General features: G+C 45.8%; 2 protein-coding genes across 10 annotated transcripts; one reads left to right on the top strand and one right to left on the bottom strand.

The window, feature by feature from the left end:
• Positions 1-50: 50 nt before the first annotated feature.
• LOC144384574 (uncharacterized) lies at positions 51-7,519 on the top strand. The gene is made up of 12 exons (XM_078084277.1): positions 51-190; positions 454-537; positions 2,051-2,158; positions 2,235-2,274; positions 2,360-2,388; positions 2,658-2,715; positions 3,142-3,203; positions 5,523-5,555; positions 6,104-6,152; positions 6,243-6,307; positions 7,002-7,040; positions 7,167-7,519. The coding sequence occupies exons 3-12, from the start codon at positions 2,059-2,061 to the stop codon at positions 7,283-7,285; spliced, it is 594 nt and encodes a 197-aa protein (XP_077940403.1). The 5' UTR covers positions 51-190; positions 454-537; positions 2,051-2,058; the 3' UTR covers positions 7,286-7,519.
• On the bottom strand, positions 7,488-17,656 carry atxn2l (ataxin 2-like). Of its 9 annotated transcripts, none has more exons than XM_078084260.1 (25): positions 17,558-17,656; positions 17,278-17,463; positions 16,848-16,899; positions 16,244-16,300; positions 15,038-15,109; positions 14,776-14,962; positions 14,429-14,541; positions 14,173-14,264; positions 13,614-13,820; positions 13,073-13,362; positions 12,300-12,386; positions 12,025-12,168; positions 11,621-11,689; positions 11,474-11,535; positions 10,829-11,046; positions 10,575-10,644; positions 10,342-10,503; positions 9,625-9,688; positions 9,277-9,443; positions 9,086-9,209; positions 8,882-8,994; positions 8,611-8,793; positions 8,362-8,524; positions 8,054-8,141; positions 7,488-7,969 (listed from the first exon to the last, which is right to left on the bottom strand). In XM_078084260.1, exons 2-24 carry the CDS (start codon positions 17,292-17,294, stop codon positions 8,083-8,085), a joined length of 2,772 nt encoding a protein of 923 aa, XP_077940386.1. In that variant the 5' UTR covers positions 17,295-17,463; positions 17,558-17,656; the 3' UTR covers positions 7,488-7,969; positions 8,054-8,082. The 9 variants fall into 9 exon arrangements, 5 of the variants coding, with proteins under 5 accessions (XP_077940386.1, XP_077940388.1, XP_077940387.1 ...); XM_078084262.1 differs by having other exon boundaries at positions 7,488-8,025; positions 8,082-8,141; XM_078084261.1 differs by having other exon boundaries at positions 7,488-7,997; positions 8,082-8,141.
• Between the last annotated feature and the right edge of the window lie 705 nt (positions 17,657-18,361).

Raw genomic sequence — 18,361 nt, 5'->3', positions numbered from 1 at the left:
CCAAAGGGGGAGGAGCTGATTGGCAGTAAGAAGGGGAGGAGCTGATTGGCTGCAGGAGGTGGAGCCTGTTTGAAGAAGGTCGCTGTAGATCAGACTCCAGATCAGATCAGGAGCAGAGACGTCTGCCGACATTGCGGATGTTCAGCTGTCACCTCATGTGGACCTGTCCTCCATCTGCCCTCAGGTCTAGGTGAGTCCTCTTCCAGTTATCATACGTGACCCCTACGTGATGGGGGCCCCGGGTGGGTTCTCAGCGTGCACCTGGAGCTTCTCTCTCTCGAGTAATAGCTTCAAGTACATTACTTAACATCTCTACTGATCTTTTTACTCAAATGAGTAAAAGTTGTAACCCTTTTAAGTTTTGAATGTTTTTTTTCTCAATTTTGAGGTACTTGTACTTACGTATTTTTAGTTTTTATTTCTCCTACATTTTAGAGTTTGTGATTTTTACAGCACTGAACCATCTCCTGCTTTGTGGGTTGTTGGAGACCTGTCAATCAGCGTGTAGCCCCGCCCTCAAGCGTCCCCTGCTTTATGGTCTGTTTCACCATAATTCACTAAATGAACATCATCTGTGTTGAAGAAGACTTGAAACTAGAGACTGAGACATAAACTCATGTTTACAATGTTTACTGAGGGAATAAATCAAGAGAGAAGTAGAGTCATTTCCTCATAGACGTCTATGGGAGCAGAGGAGTCGCCCCCTGCTGGTCACTACAGAGAAGTAGAGTCATTTCCTTATAGACGTCTATGGGAGCAGAGGAGTCGCCCCCTGCTGGTCACTGCAGAGAAGTAGAGTCATTTCCTCATAGACGTCTATGGGAGCAGAGGAGTCGCCCCCTGCTGGTCACTACAGAGAAGTAGAGTCATTTCCTCATAGACGTCTATGGGAGCAGAGGAGTCGCCCCCTGCTGGTCACTACAGAGAAGTAGAGTCATTTCCTCATAGACGTCTATGGGAGCAGAGGAGTCGCCCCCTGCTGGTCACTACAGAGAAGTAGAGTCATTTCCTCATAGACGTCTATGGGAGCAGAGGAGTCGCCCCCTGCTGGTCACTACAGAGAAGTAGAGTCATTTCCTCATAGACGTCTATGGGAGCAGAGGAGTCGCCCCCTGCTGGTCACTACAGAGAAGTAGAGTCATTTCCTCATAGACGTCTATGGGAGCAGAGGAGTCGCCCCCTGCTGGTCACTACAGAGAAGTAGAGTCATTTCCTCATAGACGTCTATGGGAGCAGAGGAGTCGCCCCCTGCTGGTCACTACAGAGAAGTAGAGTCATTTCCTCATAGACGTCTATGGGAGCAGAGGAGTCGCCCCCTGCTGGTCACTACAGAGAAGTAGAGTCATTTCCTCATAGACGTCTATGGGAGCAGAGGAGTCGCTTTGACACGTTCATCAGATTGAGTCCACTGCTGCTCTAAAGTTTTGTCCCTAAGGAGACGTGCTATTTATGATCCAAACGTTCCTCCACATGAGACGTAATCAGCCGTGAATATGTTTCATTAGAACCATTTCATTGAGTCTTCAATCGATTACTCACTATGAATAACTTTAAACCTCTGATGTCAGCTCTCTCTCCCTCGTATCACCAGAATCAATAATTATTGATAAGGAACGTTGGCAAACAGTGACTTCCTGTCATTGGTCAGGTTTCCTCTTCATGCTGCTTTCTTCCCTCAAATACGCTTTACCTCAGTGAGACTACAAGTACAACACTCCGTCATAAGGACAAGTACACAAGAATAGCCTGAAAAATGTACAGCAGTACGAGAAGTGAAAGTTTTTGGGAAGCAGTGTTGTAGAATGTAAAAAAAAGCATTTTAATTGACAGAACACGTTGTGTACTAGTGGCTGACTGTGTGATGGTAGTACTTGATGGTAGTAGCTATGACGACGATCCTCACATTCCCCTCTTGTAAGGAAGAAGAAGAGCACATGTTCCAATACTTGATACACAATACTGGACCGTACACAATACTTCTGTGAAATGTGTCAGAGACCATCATCTCGGTCCATCTGGTTGTCATGTGGTCTCACGTGGTCCTCCTCAGGTCAAAACATGGCTGACTCGGGGCTCTTCTGGGTTCTGGTGGCTGCCGTTGTCGTCTCCACGGTCGTGCTGGCGGTGGTCTGCCTGCGATGCCGCCGAGGCCCTCAGGGTGGGACGCCGTCACAATGGCTCATGAATCCTAAAGTTATTTTCTTGAACTAAAGTTCCCTGTTTCCTCCCGTCAGTCTGCATCAGCCCAGCCAACATCTCAGAGGACTACCTGCCGTAAGTCTCTGGTGCAAAAGTGGTGATGATGATGATGATGTCATAGCTTCAAATGTCTGAGTGTCTTCTTCTTTCCATCAATCAGATCTCCTCAGTTTAGAGTCATCCATCCATGTGAGTGAGAATCAGTTGCAGGAAGATGCTCCGCCTCCAAAGCCTCAGTCAGCTGTTTCATTTTCATACCAGAAGATGAAGTCTAACGATGAATGAACAATAATACATTATGAATGTCTCATAAGTCAAATGTAACTATATACTGATACAGATCAGCACGCGTCAGGGTCTTTAAACCTTCAGGCCGACTCTACGCCGACGATGATGTTCTTTACACGTCTTTATAGCCTTGATCATGATGTCATCATTGTGTGACTGTTGATTTGCAGCCCAGACGAACCCTGACCTGAACTTCGCCCACCATCCCTCCAACCAGTTGTCGCCTCAGTGAGTGACGTCATCATAACAAAGGACACCTGGGTCACACCTGCTGGTGACATCACACAGGCTCAATATGTGCAGCCAGAGTATCATTGTAATCTCTTATCTTTAATGCACTGAATATTTGCTCAAACGTTAAATATAAACTATTTATGTATACATACTGTGTACAATCATTTCTAAATGAAAGAATATGTATATTGTTTCTAAACTACAGTAAATGATCTGTAATATAATTAAAACAAATAGTTTTATGTTATGTGATGGTTTTCACATTATGACCATAATTTCGCAAAATATTTTCAGTGTATTTGCTCAATGAAAACACGATTTTTATATTAGTAAAACCGCTTCATATTCATAGTTTATCATGTTTCTGTTTTTGTAAAATTTATCAAACTATTAAATACCAGCTCTATTTTTCATCCTCAGTTTTCCGTCAGCTGATCCTCAAAATCACAGGAGACACCGATCGTTCACTCCGACAGAAACAGGTCAGACGCTAAAGTACTGGATAGTATCTCTATTATCTCCATTACACTGGATAGTATCTCTATTATCTCCAGTACACTGGATAGTATCTCTATTATCTCCATTACACTGGATAGTATCTCTATTATCTCCATTACACTGGATAGTATCTCTATTATCTCCAGTACACTGGATAGTATCTCTATTATCTCCATTACACTGGGTAGTATCTCTATTATCTCCATTACACTGGATAGTATCTCTATTATCTCCATTACACTGGATAGTATCTCTATTATCTCCAGTACACTGGATAGTATCTCTATTATCTCCATTACACTGGGTAGTATCTCTATTATCTCCATTACACTGGATAGTATCTCTATTATCTCCATTACACTGGATAGTATCTCGATTATCTCCATTACACTGGATAGTATCTCTATTACCTCCAGTACACTGGATAGTATCTCTATTATCTCCATTACACTGGATAGTATCTCTATTATCTCCAGTACACTGGGTAGTATCTCTATTATCTCGCGTACACTGGGTAGTATCTCTATTATCTCCATTACACTGGATAGTATCTCGATTATCTCCATTACACTGGATAGTATCTCTATTACCTCCAGTACACTGGATAGTATCTCTATTATCTCCATTACACTGGATAGTATCTCTATTATCTCCAGGACACTGGGTAGTATCTCTATTATCTCGCGTACACTGGGTAGTATCTCTATTATCTCCATTACACTGGATAGTATCTCTATTATCTCCAGTACACTGGGTAGTATCTCTATTATCTCCATTACACTGGATAGTATCTCTATCATCTCCATTACACTGGATAGTATCTCTATTATCTCCATTACACTGGATAGTATCTCTTTTATCTCCAGTACACTGGGTAGTATCTCTATTATCTCCAGTACACTGGATAGTATCTCTATTATCTCCATTACACTGGATAGTATCTCTATTATCTCCAGTACACTGGATAGTATCTCTATTATCTCCAGTACACTGGGTAGTATCTCTATTATCTCCATTACACTGGATAGTATCTCTATTATCTCCAGTACACTGGGTAGTATCTCTATTATCTCCAGTACACTGGATAGTATCTCTATTATCTCCAGTACACTGGGTAGTATCTCTATTATCTCCAGTACACTGGGTAGTATCTCTATTATCTCCAGTACACTGGGTAGTATCTCGATTATCTTCAGTACACTAGATAGTATCTCTATTATCTTCAGTACACTGGACAGTATCTCTATTATCTCCAGTACACTGGGTAGTATCTCTATTATCTCCATTACACTGGTTAGTATCTCTATTATCTCAGTACACTGGGTAGTATCTCTATTATCTCCAGTACACGGGGTAGTATCTCTATTATCTCCATTACACTGGATAGTATCTCTATTATCTCCAGTACACTGGATAGTATCTCTATTATCTCCATTACACTGGATAGTATCTCTATCATCTCCATTACACTGGATAGTATCTCTATTATCTCCATTACACTGGATAGTATCTCTTTTATCTCCAGTACACTGGGTAGTATCTCTATTATCTCCAGTACACTGGATAGTATCTCTATTATCTCCATTACACTGGATAGTATCTCTATTATCTCCAGTACACTGGATAGTATCTCTATTATCTCCAGTACACTGGGTAGTATCTCGATTATCTCCATTACACTGGATAGTATCTCTATTATCTCCAGTACACTGGGTAGTATCTCTATTATCTCCAGTACACTGGATAGTATCTCTATTATCTCCAGTACACTGGGTAGTATCTCTATTATCTCCAGTACACTGGGTAGTATCTCTATTATCTCCAGTACACTGGGTAGTATCTCGATTATCTTCAGTACACTAGATAGTATCTCTATTATCTTCAGTACACTGGACAGTATCTCTATTATCTCCAGTACACTGGGTAGTATCTCTATTATCTCCATTACACTGGTTAGTATCTCTATTATCTCAGTACACTGGGTAGTATCTCTATTATCTCCAGTACACGGGGTAGTATCTCTATTATCTCCATTACACTGGATAGTATCTCTATTATCTCCAGTACACTGGATAGTATCTCTATTATCTCCATTACACTGGATAGTATCTCTATTATCTCCATTACACTGGATAGTATCTCTATTATCTCCAGTACACTGGATAGTATCTCTATTATCTTCAGTACACTAGATAGTATCTCTAATGTATTGATTTGATAACTTATGATTAATAAGTTTTCATGGGATTCGTCTTTATTTAACAGGTAAATGTACCTTTACTGTTGTATTTTAATTTTTACAGAAAGTAATCCAAGTTATGAGAATCCAGCAGACGGTAAGATCACATGGTTCAGATTTATCTGATTTAACTAAATGACAACAGTAAAAGGGTGATGATGAAGATGAAGACGTGTGGGTGATGATGAAGATGGTGATGAAGACGTGTGGACGATGATGGTGATGAAGACGTGTGGGTGATGATGGTGATGAAGACGTGTGGGTGGTGATGAAGATGGTGATGAAGACGTGTGGGTGATGATGAAGATGGTGATGAAGATGGTGATGAAGACGTGTGGGTGATGATGGTGATGGTGATGAAGACGTGTGGGTGATGAAGACGTGTGGGTGATGATGAAGATGGTGATGAAGACGTGTGGGTGGTGATGAAGATGGTGATGAAGACGTGTGGGTGATGATGAAGATGGTGATGAAGATGGTGATGAAGACGTGTGGGTGATGATGGTGATGGTGATGAAGACGTGTGGGTGATGATGGTGATGAAGACGTGTGGGTGATGAAGACGTGTGGGTGATGATGAAGATGGTGATGAAGACGTGTGGGTGGTGATGAAGATGGTGATGAAGATGGTGATGTGCCCTACAGGTCCTGACTACATTAACGCTGAGAGCGACGCTGAGGATCCCGGCTACATGTAGGTTTCCTCTTTCCTTTTTCCCATGAGCCTTTGCTGTTATAAGGTCCTTCCCACCTCACGGTCTCTCTTCTTCTCTGGTTTCTGCAGAATGGTGTTACCTGAAGAGCCGACCGCTGGGACCACCAACAGCAGAGCCTCCACGCCGAGTTCAGGTACACTTCGGAAAACCCAAACACCGATTCCCGCTTCTTCCGCTGCTTTTAGGATTCAGATCTTTAAAATCTGTTAAAGCAGTGGTTCTCAAACTGTGGGGCGCGACCCTCTGGTGGGGCACGGAGGAATTACAGATGGGGCGTGAGGGGCTGTGGAAAATGTAGATTTTAGACAATTAATGTTAAATGTATTATTTTATTTATAATGCTTGATTAATCCCACATGGGGAGATTATTCTTTAGTAGTTCAGGAGCCGCTGAGACGGAACACGGATGGAACCGCATGTAGAACATCACAGCCGTCTAGTTACGTCCACTTGCTTCTTCTCTTTAACTCAGAGAGCTCTGACAAGTTTTAGATTAGTTAAACGTAGTTAAACTTAGTCAGACTTCTCTGAGACGTGTTCGTTTTATTTGAATTAAGATAAAAAAGAGAAAGACTGAAAACAGCTGGAGGGTTTAAAAAAACAAACACTGTTTGTGTTAAACTGCCTTTTTTAAACCACGGTCTTCTTACATTTTCTTCATTCTGTTATTAATAAAATCACACATGCAGTCAGAACATGTCGTTATTTCAATAACAATTCAGCACGGACCGTTTCGTTTGAGAACCACTGTGTTTGTCTCTAATTAACTGCATGTTTTATCTTATTGTTTAATATATCTGACTGTTATTTCTGATTCTCATCCTCAGATGTTCAACATGATTATGAAAACGTTCCGGAGAAGAAACGTCAGTTATTAAAGGAGCATTCTGTCTGTTTAGTTTATTTTTTATAATTCTGGAGTTTTATTTTCAATTTATTGTTCTTCAGTTGTTGAAATTATTTTTGTCTCCTCTTCCTCCTCTTTCATGAAGTTGAAGAAGATGACGATGATGATAGTGAAGAAGAAAACTATGTCAACGTGCCGGGCGGCGTCCAGCTGACTGACGCAGCGCAGCGGCCATCTTTCTTTTCTTCTTCTTCTGAGGAATAAATTGGGGACACTTCAGCGTCTTCACTTCGTCTTCAGTCTCCCAATTTAACTTTTGTGCTTTTTTTATACAATTATTTTCTCATTGGTTTCCTGTCTAACATTATTTTTTTTGCCTTACTTTAATTTTCACTGACATCTCCTGAGAATAATTCACATTATTTTTTCTTTTTACGGTGTATTTATGTCAAGATGTTCTAATGCGTTTTTTGGGGAAATTAAACATCACAAAACTTTTATTCCTTATTTGTAAATTCTCCTTTAACAACAATACACTTTCTTTCTCAAGACATATTTAGTAATAGAAATGACTGATAAACTATTGGAGGTTATTTTAAGATAATGTTTTGATCTGTCACATTTATATGAGCAATATACTTTTTCTGACATGTTTTACTTTTCATAGTTATTTTTGACACTTTTACAAATGATATATACGAGTATACTTTGTCTTTTACATTAGATGTCATATGTATGCATCTCCAAATCAACCATAAGACGTTTTTTCAGTGGTTTTATTATTAATGAACTGGTTTTGTCTGTAAGGGGGGGGGGGGGGGTGTCCACTGAGTTCAGTCTATTTACACTTAAAATGCAGAAGGCCTCTCAGCTCGGGAGCAATGAGGAGGTTTAGTTTCCTTAGAGGGGGGGTCACGGGCCTCAGTTAGCGGAGGGGGGGTCACGGGCCTCAGTTAGCGGAGGGGGGGCCACGGGCCTCAGTTAGCGGAGGGGGGGCCACGGGCCTCAGTTAGCGGAGGGGGGGCCACGGGCCTCAGTTAGCGGAGGGGGGGTCACGGGCCTCAGTTAGCGGAGGGGTGGAAGGAGAGCTGCTGGCTGGGATGAGGCTGCACCTGCAGGGCTGGAGGACCAAAAGACACCAGATGAGGACATCGCCATGTTGTCCCTGAAGACATACCCAATAACAGTACTGAAGTACTAGTAACAGTACACCCAAAGTACTAGTAACAGTACACCCAAAGCCATCATACATTGTGTCACACAATCCATCGAGCATGTTGAGTACTACACGTCTGGAGTATCAGTACACAGAGTACACACAGGAATACTCATGTCTCTACCTGGTGGGTGTCCAATGTAAAAGTGCTGCGGCGCCCCCTGCTGGGGGCCATGTTGGGGGTTGGAGCCCCCGCCCTGCTGGGGGGAGACGTAGTGCAGCATGACGGGGGGCAGGCCGTGAGCTGCAGAGTGGTGGGGGCCGGACATGCCCCCTGTGACGTGAGCCTGGACGGAGACAGAGGACGGAGACGCGGTTTAAAGGCTGATAGCTCGGGGAACTTGGCTGTGGGGGGGTCGGGGGGGGGGCTGACCTGAGTGAGCTGTCCGATGGAGGGGAAGCCGTGGGGCAGCGGCTGGTGGCCCGGCAGGCTGTAGCCCTGCATGGCGTAGGAGGCCTGGGGGGAGCTGTGGCCCGGCTGCATGTTGGGGGGGGGTGGGGCCTGCAGACCTCCAGAGTGGAACATGGACTGAGGCTGAGGACCAGCCTGACTTGACTGGGGGGGGGGGGGCAGGTTAGAGATTTAACATTATCCTTCATCGTCGTATTACATCCTGACGGAAGAAGCTTCTGGCGTGAACTACCTGGTTGTGTCCTGGACTGGGAGCAGTGTGCTGGGGGGGGGGCTGGTTCCCGGTCGGGGTGCCGGAGGGCTGGGGGTGGTGCACGGCCCCAGAGTGGTGAGCGAAGGTCTGAGCTGGAGGAGGAAGGTCATGTAGATTTAATAAAAGTTTGCTGTGCCTTTTTCCTTAAAAAGGGGGGCAAACAAAAACCTGGATCCTGCTTACCATACATGGCCTGCTGGGGCCCCTCAGCCTGGCCGGGGTACTGGGGGCCAGGAGGACCCATCTGTTGGGGGGGCCCCCCGGACGTCAGCATCCTCGCTCCCCCCTGAAGCACCGAGTAAACTGGCTGCAAACAGAGATTTGATCCCTTTAATTAGAGACTAACAGCTGGTCGTGAGCTGGAACGAGGTTACCTGTCCGTGGTAGTGGGGGGGCAGGGCCTGGATCACCTGACCGTACTGCAGGTAGGACTGGGGGTACGGCGAGGCCACCAGGGGGGGGGCGGCGGCCGAGGCGGCGGCCGAGATCATGGAGGACGCCTGGGAGGTGTGGTGCTCCGGGCGCTGACCCCCCACCGGGCCTGGAAGGGAAAAACACACCATCCCTGGGTAACAGTTCCCACAATGCTTTGGGGGATGAGGACAGGTAGGTCTCTCCCTGGAGGTTTTTATCAGAAATGATGTCACATATCAGTTGATCCAAACGTGACCCTTTTATCCCCCCGTGTGACCGGACCCCCCGGACCCCCCCCGTGTGCGTACCTTTGGCTCTGGGGTATTTGCCCTGGTTGACAGTCGACATGGTGTACTGATACATGTGAGGAGCCTGAGGAGGAGACGAGTTTGTTAGTTTAAATGTTCATTTAAATGATCCGACGGAGCATCGATGGGTTTTTCCTGAGTGCTGCAACGATATAAAACACACCGATGTCTGAACGCTGCTTGAACCAACGCTTTTTTGACTTCACATGATGGACAACATGAAGAGCTCACAGAATAAGTCTCTGTAAGAGCCGGAAGGGTTTGTATCACTTCTTGGAATATTAATCGTTTCATTTACGTTGTAAATGTAACATATACTGAGAGCATTTGTGTCGGATTGAAGCTCCCTGGGTCTCGATTTATTGGCGTCATGTTGCAGAAGAGCTGCGTTTATCTGCTGAGACGCTTTGCTGCGTAAAATAAAGACAAAACGAGGAGAATGAGATGATTCATTCATTCAGTCTGCAGCTCATTGACAAACAAGGAAGGAACGCGGCTCCGCCCCCAGGTTACTGCGCCCTCAGGTTACTCCGCCCTCGGTTTACTGCGCGGAACACATTGGAAAGTGTCGGCGTCGCGTACGGAGCCGATGGACGAAGAGAGACGTGCTGCTCGTCGCCCTTAAATCCAGGTGGGTGGTGAGGTTTTTTTGGCCAGGCAGTGCATGTATTTGTATTTGTATTTGTATTTATATACACATGTGTGTATAATTCAGACCTGGATCTGGTGTCCCTGGATGTGGAGGGGGGAGACGTAGGACAGGTAATGTCCAGGTGGGTTGCCGTAGATGGCTCCTCCCCCTGGCTGTCCCTGAGGAGCCAGGACCAATGAGGGGCTGGGGGGCGTGGGTCGAGGGGGGGTGGGGGTCGGCGCCGGCTTCTGTCACAACACACAGAGAGAGACGGATCAACAAAGACCGACGAGTGAAGCTGAGCTTCAGCAGGACTCACCTGGACCGGGGGCACCTTCACGGGGAGGAACTCCTTGGCGTTGGGGTTCAGGGTGGAGTTCTTCACTTGGCTGCCATGAAAAGACGTTCAGCAACAAAAAGCAAATGTTAAGAAGGAGTTTGTGTCCCAGAGGCAAGCTAAGCTAAGCTAAGCTAAGCTAACCCGCTACGACCTCCTGCTGCAGAGCTCTGATTGGCCCAGACGCGTCTTTGTTCACGTCGAGCTCCAGCAGGATGCCGCGGTTCGTTACTCACGCTGTGGCTGCGGCTTCGGGTCGCTCGCCTCGCTCTTCGCCGCCGGGGGGCGTCGGCTGCTGCCCCTCCGGCGCCGGACCCTCAGGCCCGGAGGATACGCCTTGGTGGGGGTCTAGGGCGGAGGAGGAGGAGGCAGGTTTGGGCGGGGCGGGGGCGGCGCTGTGCTGAGGAGGCTCGGCGGAGGCGGGGCTTGCTGACGGACAGGAGGCGGGCTGCAGCTGAGAGACGGAGCGATGAAGCGGTGAATGAGTCATATGACAGTAATGTTCTCACATGAGGTACTTCTACACAGTCTGTGTACTAATGCAGTACATCAGAACATCCTAACAGGAAACCTATCTTGTACAATTGTGTACGGATCATTTTATGATTAGAACACATTGATTCATGTTTTACTATTGATCTGTGATAATTAAAGCGCACTGATCAGCAACATTAATTCAAACATATTAAAGTGTTTCTGGTTCCTTCATTGAGAAAACAGTTTATGTTCTGACCCTTTGAAACACAAACACACTTATCCATGAAGTCTGATGTACACAACTGCCCCGGTGTGCCCCCCCCCCAACACACAACTGCCCCGGTGTGCCCCCCCCCCAACACCCAACTGCCCCAGTGTGCCCCCCCCCGTCACACCGGCCTCACCCTGAACTCCTTGCCGAACTTGCGCAGCTCCTCCAGCTGGTTCCTCTGCTGCACCGTCGGAGCTGAGAGACAAAGACCAGAAGAAGACCTGAGGAGTCACGACTCCTGCTCACCCCCTGACCCCCGACCCCTGACCCCTCCACTCACCTTTGCAGCTCTTTCCTTCAGAGAGACTCTCAGCTCGCTCTTTGGCGGCGGTGCTGAGGATCTCGTTCACTGAGGAGCACAGAGACGTTATTCGAGCAGCCGGCTGACAGCGTTCACAGCGGTGAGCGTAGCAGCCACCTACAACCAGCGCCCCGGCCCCCCGAGAAACTCTCTCTTTGGGGGGCAGTTCGGGCCAAATGGGCACAAACAGACACGAGCGTGCACATGTGAGGCCCCTCCCACCAGCGTCACATAAGCCCCTCCCCCCCGTTTGCTACAGTGTTTTATTCTTTCTCACCACGTCTACGTGCTAAAGGCCATATGATTGGCTGATCATTTGTGAGTGGGTGTGTGAGTATCTATATAGATACACACACACACACACACACACAGAAGCGTCTCACCATCGACGGGGAACAGAGGGGTGGGGCCGGAGGGCTTGGCGGTGGTTGCTATGGTGACAGAAGCGGAGGAGGCAGAGTCCAGGAAAACAGGACTGACCAGAGGAACTTCCTGTGGGGGGGCGTCGGGTTTAGCAGCACGAGAGACTGGAAGGAAGACAAAGAGAAGCCGGTTCTGGGTGAGAAGAAGCCCGGAGCAGGTTGTCATTCTGCTATCAGTACTTTACTCTCCTGACTAGTATCCATAACACCCTGGTGATACCAGCACAGGAACGTACCTCCTGCAGGTGAGCACTGGGAGTTTGGGTTCCTCAGGGTTCTGCTGCTCTGAATTCTCTGGGTTTTGGGGGAAGTCCTGGATGTGACTAAGACACAAAGAGACGACAACAATAGTGTTATAAACGTCACATCCATTGTCTTCTGATATTATAACGTCTCTGCTATAGATAAACCTGTCAATCAGTGTGTAGCCCCGCCCTAAAGCATCCCCTGCTTTATGGTCTGTTTGACCATCATCCACTAAATGAACATCATGTTGTGTTGAAGAAGAAACTTGTGTTGTGTTGAAACTAGAGACTGAGACATGAACTCATGTTTACAATGTTTACTGAGGGAATAAATCCAGAGAGAAGTAGAGTCATTTCCTCATAGACGTCTATGGGAGCAGAGGAGTCGCCCCCTGCTGGTCACTACAGAGAAGTAGAGTCATTTCCTCATAGACGTCTATGGGAGCAGAGGAGTCGCCCCCTGCTGGTCACTACAGAGAAGTAGAGTCATTTCCTCATAGACGTCTATGGGAGCAGAGGAGTCGCCCCCTGCTGGTCACTACAGAGAAGTAGAGTCATTTCCTCATAGACGTCTATGGGAGCAGAGGAGTCGCCCCCTGCTGGTCACTACAGAGAAGTAGAGTCATTTCCTCATAGACGTCTATGGGAGCAGAGGAGTCGCCCCCTGCTGGTCACTACAGAGAAGTAGAGTCATTTCCTCATAGACGTCTATGGGAGCAGAGGAGTCGCCCCCTGCTGGTCACTACAGAGAATGCAGTGCGTACCTCCATTGACGGTGGAGCAGGTGGAGTCGGCGAGCGCCTTTTGGTGAGAGAGGGAGTGCGGCAGGACGCTATTGGTGCAGGGGGGGCTGCCGGCAGCCGGCGGGCTGCCCTGCGACTGGTGGGGGGAGTAGGTGGTCTTGACGGACAGCGTGCTGCTCCGGTCGGAGGTGGAGCCTGCTGGTGGGTTCCTCGATGGGCCTGGAGGCGCGGCGGTCCGACCCGACGCTCCAGTTCTGCCAGACAGGCCGACCTCTCGGGCTCGCTGCGGGAGAGGGATGTATTTACCTTCCCTGGGGACAAGAGGACAACGGTGAGAGGAACTCTGTGAAACAAAGCTACAATCTCATTCTGCTGATTGAGGTACGGCGTTAGCGTAGCCTAGCATTGATCAATCCAAACAAGACAACAAACAATCATCAAGACAAAACATGGATTCTGACGTTTTAAACACTGGCAGCATTGTGTTGTTGCTTTGTTGGAAACCAAAGAGCTTTTTCAGCACAAACTGCCATCCCTCATTTTTTCAATTTAAAGAACTCACCTCCCGCTGGACGCGAACCCGGGGCTGGCCCGGTCCTCCCCCCCCCGGACCACCGAGCTGTACTTGTCCTCCTCGCTGCGGCCCTCGTCGTTCTCCAGGGAGACCCGCCGGCGGTAGTGCAGGCTGCCCTCGATCTCATTGGCCAGCCGGGCGGCTCGCGCCTCCCGCTGCCGGAAGACCTCGGACGTGCCCTTCTCCAGAGGCATGCTGGGAGAAAAGACAGGGAGGGGGGGGGCAGTTTGTACAGTGATGCATTAATAAGATCAGAAGAATAATAAAAGCAACCACAAGGTCATCAGACTTTATATAAAAACTATCATTATATAAAAAGCATCGTCGCCATATTCTTGTAGCAGTATTACATGTAGCAGTAGTAGTATTACATGTAGCAGTAGTAGTATTACAGGTAGCAGTAGTAGTATTACAGGTAGCAGTAGTAGTATTACAGTGGAAGTATCTGAATACTAAACCTTCATCAAGGTTGTTCTGATACGGACATGAGAACTGATGGGACGACGACAACAACAACAACAACAAGCTGGGCGGAGAGGAGACTCACGTGTACATGGAGAGGCTGGAGTCATAAGTGGACTTCACTCCGTACGCCTCCTCGTTGAACCTGAACATCTCGTTAGCATCCCAACCGTTAGACTGCAAGGAGGTGAAGAGTGAGGAGGTGTCTTCTGTCATAGGCTGAGAGAAGCTACACGGAATGCTAATGCTAACGTGACGGAGCGAGCTGCTTCCCTTTCAGGTGTATTCTGGCGTGCGTGAAGGTGTGTGTGTGTGTGTGTGTGTGTGTGTGTGTGTCTCACCGAGTCCGCCTCCAGTTCAAAGTTCTCCCCGTTCCCGTCCCACCTCTGCAGGACTTTCTCCCGGTGATCCCCGTTCAGCCGCGACGAGCTGATGGACGTGTCGGTGAACGCGTCTGACACGCACACACGTATTATTACTATTACATTATATATATATATATATATATACGTACATATTTCATTTTCTATGAAGAATTTACCCCCCTCTGCACTTAAGTTCTAATAAAAGAAGCTTCCTCTTGTCAGGCGTTAATTCACAAATTTGAATTCAAGTGAAAATTCCACACGGCGATAACCTTATTTGTAAATATATAACAACAATATGATGAACGCATTGGTCTTGTCACCTTTGACGGCGAAGTTGAGGTCGACGTCGCGACAGGTCATCGTCACCAGGTCGGTGGGGCTGAAGATCATGGTGTCGGTTATGTCTTCAATCTTAGGTGGAGGGGACTGGCTGCTTCCTCCACCTTCCTCCCCTCCTCCTCCGTCCCCATCGCTCTGCTTGTGGACGGCATCCACGGCCAGCTCGCACTGACGGGGGAGAAGAGGAGCTGGATGAACGATGTGTGGAAGCAAACAGTGTAACAAGCGGGTCTCTATTTTTACCTGAGAGCTTAAAGTCTTGAAGATTCCTTGGTACGCGGCGCCGTTCTTCACCCTCACGTCGCAGGTGGAGCCCTGTGACCAGAAGAGAGATGATGTCATCATTCAGGTTTAACCAAATCAGTGTTTAGATCAACAGGAGGAGGAGCTAGTAGTGTTAGCAGCGCCGCTAAAAGCTAACCAACGGAGGTTCTCTTAGGTTAGTGTGATGCATTCAGGCTCCTCTCAATGAAAATGGAAACATTATAATATCTGTGACGTGTTAATGTGTCATCTGTAAAATGTTGATATGGAGAGAAACCTCAATAAATCCAGAAGTTCTTACATGAATAGAAAACAGTAGGGCTGTCAAAGTTAGCAAGATAATCTGGTATTATTGTGGCCGAGATGAATGCGATAAAAACACAGTTAACGCAACTTTGTTTCCTTCTGTTGTGCGTTGACCCCTGAACCCTGAAGCAGTCAGTCAGATGCAGAGAAAAACAAACAGAAGAACTGAGCAGAGGAATTCCTCCACGTGTCAAACAGAAGGGGGACGAGTGCAACGGACCACTTTGGACTGATAGGCTAAGCTAGCTGATAGGCTAAGCTAGCTGCCAGGCTACTTCCATCTCAAGAGAGACCAGAGGACCAACACTGTGTCCCTAAACGCAAGTGGTGTGGAAACGCTGGATGTGGGGAAAGTGTTGTAACGCGTCAAATGATGGAGAGTTGAGAGCAAAGTGAACGAGGACAACAAGAAGAGTCGTAGTTCAACATGTTCCACCTCCGACCGGATCACATGGGGGGAGTTGTGTTTAAAATATAATTAAAAAATAGTGTCTAAAATACACGCTTTCTAAAGAGATCACTTGTTAATTTATATGGTTTAGACTTTAGAGGAAAAACAAACTTTTAATTGCGAGTATTCTAGATTAATGAATTTCAAAATGTGATATTAGTTTTGTTTTATTATCTATTGACAGCCCTCCAAAATAGATATTATAGATGAGTTATGATCGGTTTAACTTCATAACAAGCTTTAACCACAATATTATTCATCATTATAAATAACCACAATAAAGGGAAACATGTTGTATTCCCCTCATTCAAATTGTGTGTTTTCATGAGCATCACCACGATAGGTGACTTTAACAAAGTACAAGGATCTAGTAGAAATATCCTGGTTTGTAAGACCACATGATTGTTCTTGTGATCTTCTCGACTCACCACGACTGCTGTGAGGAAGTGAAGCATTCTGGCATTGTTGTAGACGCCTTCAAACACCTGCAGGAACCGGTGGAACGTGAGCATGTTGTTCAGTGGAACAATACAAGCGTTTTAAGGCTGATATTTAACATTAAAATCATAATTAATAACAATTTTCAAAGGATTCTTCACGCTGGATAAAAACAGTTTATGAACATTTTCTGTCAAAGAAACTGACGAGAAACTCACCGATTAAAATGATTGATTTGTGATGATAGAAACAAGTCAATAATTAACTTATAAAACATTATTTTTGTACATGCAAGAATAATATGTGAATAATTATATTTATTAATTATCCATATATCTTATTTTTGTCTCACAAAATAATATAAAATAACAAACATTTTAGAAACAACTAGCAGTATCCATTAAAATAATGTTTGTCTTCCAAAACGAGGATCAGAGTTCGGACGTCCTTGAAGATGAGGCTTGTTGTAAATGGGAGAACATCGGGGAACCGATGAGGAACCGATGAGGAACCGATGACCGGCCGGTTCCTCATCGGTTCCTCATCGGATGTTTACAACAGCTTTATTGCCCCAGTGAACCACACTGTACTTACTATGCTGCTTAAAGGGGATGTCTGCGACGGAGGTTTCATTGTGTTCCTGGTCCTTAAGAGGGAGGAGAGAAACGAACGTTAGCTAACAGCTAATAACAGCTAACAGAAAAATGCGGGTCCTCAGAAGGAGAACAATAAACACAAGCCTTGCTAGCTAGCTAGCATGGCAGCTAGTTAACCCATGACATGACGGGATTTGGTAACATTTATATCCGCGGTTATATCCAAACTAATGCCCAGGGGGCAACGTAAACGGCAACGTTGTTGTTGATGTTGTTTGGAGTGAGGTTAAAATAAGATAGCTAATCGTGCTAAGACAGCTAGCTTAGCACAGATGTCGAATTATAGCCACACAGCTGGAAGCCAACCGACAGAAACGACGTCGGCGTCACGTTATAAACTGACAGCCCTTTTGGTATTTAGATTTTACTTTTTAGTCATGTGCATCCCGGTTGCTCCTGTCCCGTCGTTCCAGCGAAAAGTCCCACGGTCTGACAGGCCGATCGCGACACACCGCTGGAAAAACAACAAAACACGGCAGCGGCTGCGTTCGATTTGTTCAGCCCCTTGCGCCAGCTGAGCGCGTGATTCGGGTCAGGTGAAGAGGAGCGAGCCACTTCCGGGCGATATAAACAACAAGGATGTTCTAGTTAGACTAAAAATACTTTATTGAGTTTAAAATTGCCATTTAATATTCTGCCAGTACTCACTACGAGCGAATGCTCCCGCACGAAAACAGAAAGTCAAAATCAGCCGGGATCCGCCGGTGACTGAAACGAACGCATCACTCGTGAATCCCGCCTACTAAACTAATCTGAAACCTGATAGGAGGAAACTTTCTATCAACACAGATTGAACTTTTGTTTCATTGGTTTAGAATTCATGTCAATAACTTTCTTCGGCTGGTGGACTCTCTTCCCAGAGTTCATGTCAGGAAACTGATGCAAGAGAATTTGTCGTTTGGTTTTAGGGAATACAATACAAATAAAACATTTAAAAATAATGAATTCCGTTGTTTAGATATGTTTCATCACCGTAACAAGTAGAACAAATATTTTAAAGGGTATTTTTTAACTTGATTCCCTTGTGTATGTGTACAATATATACAAATACTAGCGTATTGAGCAGATGCAATTTTACACCTAAAAAATCGGCATAAAATACAAATTCTTGGCCTACTAACTTCTTGAGATTTCAAGCATTGAATCACAATCAACAATAAAGTTAGCAGACCAAATCTCAAATTGAGAATTATAAATAATCTTGCAGATTTACTGAATTTGGGGTATATTTGTTTTTACCTAAACGTTTACCAGCTTACCAGATCTTTTTTTTCTTTCTCCAATATGTATTCAACTGTAGTTGGTTTACAAGAGAAGCTTATCATTTCCAAAAACCTTTAAATTATAGATCAAACAACATACAAATCTTTTGAGCAGTATTTTTGTTCCCTTTCTTTTAAGTTTCCAGTTAATGAAGTACCATGCATACTTGCTTTTGATCTACTGCTCTTA

This window comes from Gasterosteus aculeatus, chromosome 11, assembly GCF_964276395.1.
Source record: "Gasterosteus aculeatus chromosome 11, fGasAcu3.hap1.1, whole genome shotgun sequence".
Taxonomy (NCBI): domain Eukaryota; kingdom Metazoa; phylum Chordata; class Actinopteri; order Perciformes; family Gasterosteidae; genus Gasterosteus; species Gasterosteus aculeatus.
Note: the sequence above shows the minus strand (reverse complement) of the source record. Positions and strands in the feature narration are given on the sequence as shown.